At 43.3% G+C, this 6648-nt stretch overlaps 1 protein-coding gene across 1 annotated transcript; it reads left to right on the top strand.

Annotated features, from left to right (window-relative positions):
- The first annotated feature begins 2575 nt into the window (after positions 1 to 2575).
- lrrtm4l2 (leucine rich repeat transmembrane neuronal 4 like 2) lies at positions 2576 to 6379 on the top strand. Its single transcript, XM_047592223.1, has 2 exons — positions 2576 to 2837; positions 3273 to 6379. Exons 1-2 carry the CDS (start codon positions 2834 to 2836, stop codon positions 4892 to 4894), a joined length of 1626 nt encoding a protein of 541 aa, XP_047448179.1. The 5' UTR covers positions 2576 to 2833; the 3' UTR covers positions 4895 to 6379.
- The last annotated feature ends 269 nt before the right edge of the window (positions 6380 to 6648 follow it).

Here is a 6648-nt window from a genome sequence, read left to right as displayed (position 1 = left end):
AGAAGTCATCAAGGATCATCGACATGTTAAATTAATTAATACCAAATTCTAATTTGTTAAGAGATCTCTTCCTAAAACACAAAGGAACTTAATCGACATGCAGAAAGGGAAAACAGGGCTTTCAAAACTGAAAGGTGTGAGCAGCCATTATTGAATAATAATTACATAAAACATAGATTCACTCTATTCTTCCGGACTAGAGAGAATTGGAAATCATATAAACTCGCCCTTTTTAATTAGTGATTCTTGTGAAGTGTATTATGCACAGGATTCTTCAAAATGTGTCCGAGGTGGTTGAATGACTTCACTGAGCAAATATCGGTTTTAATTTTCATAAAATAAACGTCATAAAATAGACTTAATTTCTTTTTCCTGATCATAGTTTAAGTGCAGTACAGTTGTTCCTACCTTCTCTGTACCTTATGTGCAAATAAAATTTTAATGAAGTTCCCGAGTTTGAGAGACTGAAACTCATGCGTTTGCATGAGCAATGAGATGTTCTCCTCAGGCTGCCAGTCTTACAGTAGATACTTAGTTATCCAATTAAATTAAATTCATCCTTTCCTTGACCAAATAATACCAGCGAAAAATACACAGAGTCCAACTGAGTCTCATTGTCTGTCCTGCTCTGTACTTTTAGTTTTCAACATGGACAACGACAGCCATTTAACAAGTTACTATTAATATTATCACATGATGCACTGACTTACTGTGCTGCATGTACAATAAGACGTTAGATGAAAAAGGCTTCACGTGGATTAATGTGATCCATCAATCACGAGACAAAGGCAGCTGACTGTTATCAAGAGATTACACTCCAGCTTAGCTAGTTTCAAATATCCTAGAATCTGGAGAACACGAGCGTGCATGATAATCTGTGGTGGTATTAGTTGACAGACAACTGTGCACCTTCTAGTCTAACTTTTTGGAGATCAGTGAGAAGAGTGAAAAGGTCAGGAAAAGATGACGTGGATGAGTAAATCTATCCATCTGCCAGTTCGTCTGTTTTCTTTATTAAATTGATGGAAAAGAGAACTATGCAACACACTGTGTAGCGCGTACATACATTTAAACCAGCTCCTGTTGTAACTTTATCTACGTTAGCATCATTCTGTAAGTGTGCGATGGGTTCGAGAGTTCTTGTCATTGGTCGACATCGGAGACGGTTGTTACCTATTTAATAACATGGTCAGATTGTCATGTGTGTCCAGCACATGTTCACGTAAAGTCCAAGCAGGACATCCTCCCTCCTTGTGAACAGGTTCCATTTTCAGTGTGAAAACCACCACACAGCCTTCTTCTAGCTTGCTGTCGTGTTGTAAAGTGCCCTCTCTAACGCAGCGTCACCGTCGAGCGGCACGTTTCCTCACACTTTGGGTGCACATTACTTGAATGGCATGTGATCTCCGAAGACACGTGTGAGGCTGCTTACCCTTTGAAGAGCAGATTTTGTTTGACATTAAAATGCAGGATGTGCTACTATCAGCCCTGGAGGCATTATCTTAGCAGAATGGCACATTTTCACACATCTTACATCCTTCCCCGCTGAGGTGTTCACGCAGAGGGTTTCATAAATACATATTTTTTCATAATGTAATCCATTTTATTTGACCAAAATCCCCACGCTCCATGCCAAATATTGATGTGAATTCATCAGCGCTTTTCTTCTAACCACAAGCAATATTGATGGATCTGAAGTCATGTTTCTAAATCAGTGTCGTCGGCTCCTCAGACAAGACGCTTCCCTTTCTGCACACAAGGGGTTGCTGTTACCACACGTTACAACTCAGACCCTCCCAAGCTGTGCAGTCAACATTTTCCAGACTGTCGTGTCTAATGTGGTGAATGTCTGTTCAAAGCTGAATGGGCAAAGTATGAAAAATCGGCATGAATCAACCACAGAATCAGAGGTATCCATATCACCTCCTACGTTCAGCCCCCCCGTTTCCTTCGCTGTGTGTTGACTTCATAAAGGCCATTTCTCTGAATACCAGTCGTTCTAATGATGCCACCTATTCAGCAGCATCTCCAGACACCAAGAAGTGTTAACAGTTTATCGCCATAAACGTGTCAACATCACACTTAAGCTGTTACCATAATTATCATTTTAACAAGTTTCTGAGACGATGGGGGCCACATCCTGATAGCACACACATTTGGATCATTTGGATGAATGGATGACTGGTGGAGATGGGGGATAGGAAAGACTTTTCACACTGCAGCTCTTCAGCAAGCAAGAAAAAAAAGTAGAGAAAAAGTGTCCGTTTCAAACCAAATAAACATGAATTTATTCCCAGCTGTATCGATTTCGCAAAGATTCACTCGGAACCTTTATCAGATGTGTTTAGTTGCTGGATTTTCATGGTCGGTATTTATATTCGTGACATCATATAAATATATATATGTGTGTATAGGGGCTTGAGGACGCCTACGCCTCTGAAGGAGAGACACAGATTGAAGATTGAAGAGACATAGAAGAAATGAGAGAGAGAGTGGGAGAGAGAGGGAGGGAGGGAGAGAGAGAGAGAGAGCGAGCATGGAGTGCAGGATTGTGCATCAGTCTGTTGGCGCTCAAATGGGTAAATGCGCACATCGCAGGCTGAACTATAGCGGCGACTCCAACTACGACCCAAGTGTGAAGGCGGCTATTTCTGCGCCTCTTTCGGAGATCAGGGGGCTCTGGACTGCTGCGGAAAACTTACATTTGCTGTGCAAGTGATGCTCAGCATGCGAACAGACTCTGAAGCTGCATGAACTACGACTGAAAGCAGTTTAGCGCGGTATTTAACCATCCCCTTTCCCCCCCAGTGGATCCCTCCTCTCCTCCGTAAGGATGGGTAAGTCATTATATGTTCTCCACAATTTAGTCACAGTTTTTTTTTCCTTCCTCTTGAGGATTTTTGCAGCTGAGGCGACAGCTCTGATGTGTCTTACCAGCAGATTTCTTTTTATGCCTTAACTGAAATTTATTTTATGGATAAGTAGCTAATTAATGTTAATAATTGTTTAAATAGCATTGCCTTTATGTTCCACATGCTTGCCTGTGTCTGAATACATTCACAAATCCTATCCATGTGGAAAATCTGTGTGATGTCAGACTGTTATCAATTCTTCGTGAATCAGGTCTGGTGTCTCAGACATCAGACCTCAAGCTGCTCCTCACCATATGATCTCCTGTTCGTCACATTTCTTTGCTTAAACGTGTTTGAGCACGCATCTTCTAAAACAAAGTCTTCTCTTTGATTGTCTTTGCCCCACTTTACCCCCAACAGGTTCTGTGATGTTGGACTGGAGGTTATCTTGTCTTCTTCTGCAGGCAGCTGCTTTGCTGCTGCTCAGCAAGGGGGAGAGGATGTGCCCTGCGAGTTGCCGCTGTGAAGGAAAGATTGTTTATTGCGAGTCTGGGATTTTCCAAGGCGTTCCAGAAAACATCACAACGGGATGCCAGGGTCTGTCTCTGCGTTACAACAACCTGCTGGTTCTGTCGCCGTACCAGTTTGCCCATCTCAATCAGCTCATCTGGCTTTATTTGGACCACAACTCCATTAATGATATAGACGCTTTAGCCTTCCATGGTGTGCGCAGACTCAAGGAACTGATCCTCAGCTCCAACAAAATAAGCCATCTGCACAATAAAACATTTAGTGCCATACCAAATCTGAGAAACCTGGACTTATCCTACAACCAGCTGCAGTCCCTACAGCCTGGTCATTTGTACGGCCTGCGCAAGTTACAGAATCTCCACCTTCGATCTAATGGACTGAAACACATCCTCATTCGCACTTTTCTGGAGTGTCGCAGCTTGGAGTTTCTGGACTTGGGTTATAATCGCTTGCGAAGTCTCACCCGCACCACGTTCTTAGGGCTGTTCAAGTTGAAAGAGCTTCACCTAGAGCACAATCAGTTTTCCAGGATTAATTTCGTTATTTTCCCACGCCTCACGAACCTCCAGGCTCTTTATTTGCAATGGAACCGCATACGTTCCATCAATCAGGGCGTGCCGTGGACCTGGCAGAAACTTCAGAAGTTGGACCTTTCAGGGAATGAAATCCAGATCTTGGACCCAGCTGTTTTCCAAAGTATGCCAAACTTACAAATACTGAATCTCGAATCAAACAAGCTGGGCAGTGTGCCTATGGAAGCTGTGGCAGCATGGACCTCCCTGACCACCATCAGCCTGGCAGGTAACGCCTGGGACTGCAGCCCCAGCATCTGCCCCCTAATGGGATGGCTGAGGACCTTTAGAGACGCCAAAGACATCAGCATGATATGCAGCAGCCCCAAGTCTGTGCAGGGCGAAAGAGTAGTGGATGTAGTGAGGAACCACTCGACATGCGTGGACATGTCAAACGTGTTTTCTACCACAGCTCTCATCTTTATGAGTTCTACCCAAATTGTGAACGTCACAACTCCTCCAACTCTCTTTGGTGTTACAGACCTGACTAATACTGAGTCAGCTCCACAGAGATCTACCACTTCACCTGTCCGTGCTGGTGGGACAAACAGAAAGACAATAGCGTCCACAACCACGAGCTCTACACCAAACACCTCTCCAGAAACCCCTACATCATTTGTCCCGGAGCTACCGTTTGAACATATGGCATTCCATAAAATCATTGCAGGCAGCGTAGCCCTGTTCCTGTCATTGTCATTGATCCTTCTGGTTATTTATGTCTCATGGAGGCGCTACCCCAACACCATGAGGCAACTGCAGCAGCACTCAGTCAACCATAAGCGCAGGAAAAAGGCCCGTAAGCAGGAGCAGGATCTTAACTCTCAGTTGCAAGAGTACTATTTGAGCTATCATTCCAACTCAGAGACAATGGACGCCTTGGTCAATGAGACGAGGCCGTGCACATGCACTATATCAGGATCCATAGAATGTGAGGTCTGAGCTGCCCACTGCACCTCAAGAGACATGATGAGCAATTGCTAAGCAGATGCAAATGGTTTTTCCGTGAGATTAAGTGGTTTTATCTCTAATATGAGATGATAGATTGTGCGGCACTGGAGAAAATACTGGGGGGCATAGTACAATATAATTATGTGCACAGAAAAGAAGATCAGAAGGGAGGGATATATTTGGAGAGAGCTAATTATCACCCTGACTGACACGAGAACAGTGGCGGGGTCAGCCAGGTTGGCTGTGTATGATCCAACATAATGACTGGATCTCAGCTACAGTAAGTCAGCTCCGTAGAGAGACCGGCCTCATACTTAGTCTGAGTATAGCGTCATAGAACACATGAGCCAACAAAGCCACTTTTTACATGCTAACTTTGTTTTTGTTTTTTTGTTTTTTGTTCTGTAGCTTGTGAAGCGTTTAGGATGTACGAGTGCAACTTTGAGTGTGTGTATGGGTGTGTTGCTGGGAGGAGCTGAAGATCTCTTGGTTTACTGACATCTGGTGGGAAGAGTTGCAACTTTGCTCCTTATCTTCAAAGACACTCCTCGTCCCGTTAAATTATTTTGCATATGGCACACGAGTGTAGCTATTATCAGTAGCACTACCACAATAAGTGGGGGAACAATCACAGAGAGAGCATCTTGCCCTGAGAAAATTTGCATGAATCCATTCTCTTTACCTAAGATGCACCTCTTTCCTATAAATGATCGGTTCTGTCTGACAAAAGAAAAAAAAACAAAACAAAACAATGAGTCTAATCTCAGGACTGATATATTCCAAGTTGTACAAATCTGTCAGGTCCAGTGAAGGCCTTGTGTGTGTGTATGTTGATTTTCATAATTTTGTATTGATTATTCTTGTCATCATTATGCATTGTTGGTGTAAAGACATAAAATATGGGTACTAGGCATTCTGTGTGAAAATATATAATTAAAAAAACAACAGGCTGAGAATTAATGTGTGCGAGGATAACGCTGATGACTGGTGCTGCACGTGGAGAAAAGGGAATCTCCTTAAATCCATGCATTGTGCTGCGGATGTTACACATTTCTCGGGATTTGCTGCTGCACGTGAGGGGAGATATTTTCACGTACCTTGAAGTCTGGTTGTCTTCTCCTCAGTCTTCTTCTGGCGCGGTGCTGGAAACAGTATTGATCGCACCTCAAACTCAGGGTAGGGAGGCTGTGTCAGTCTCTGGGTCGTAACTATGGCCCAAATAGAAATGGGCTGTTTTATATATGCTCCGTTTTCTGAGCGTATAAAACAGCCACTCTTAGCTTGTCCATGAGACAAAAAACAAACAAACAAAAAAAAAACATTCCAGTCCCTGAAACCAGAAACAGATTAAGAGCCTCTGCTGTATATAAGCATGGATTCTGTGTCAGTTTGGAAATACTGTTAATGAAAGGGTATGGCGCTGAGGGACAGTAGGTGTCACAGGTCAAGGCAGGTATGCTTTTACTGAGATGTGCATTTTTCTCCACCCCCTCCTTCCTGTTCATTCTGCCTCATTTTCTTTTCCTGTTTTTTTTTTTTCACAGCGAGTAGAGACAATTAACCTGAGCCAGGATACATATGTGCATGCATTAAGCCGGGAACAAACAGCCAGTGCTGTTTGTATGTAAGAGCTATAAAAAGGTGTTTGTTCCTGTGCGAGTTTCAGTTGAAAAACGATCATCCGCTGCTTACTGTCTTTCCCTCAGAACTGTCAGTTGTTTTTCACACCTGAAGTGAAGTAAACA

Source organism: Mugil cephalus, chromosome 8 (genome assembly GCF_022458985.1).
Source record: "Mugil cephalus isolate CIBA_MC_2020 chromosome 8, CIBA_Mcephalus_1.1, whole genome shotgun sequence".
NCBI lineage: Eukaryota > Metazoa > Chordata > Actinopteri > Mugiliformes > Mugilidae > Mugil > Mugil cephalus.
The sequence above is the reverse complement of the archived record's forward strand: the minus strand, read 5'-3'. Positions and strand labels throughout refer to the sequence as shown.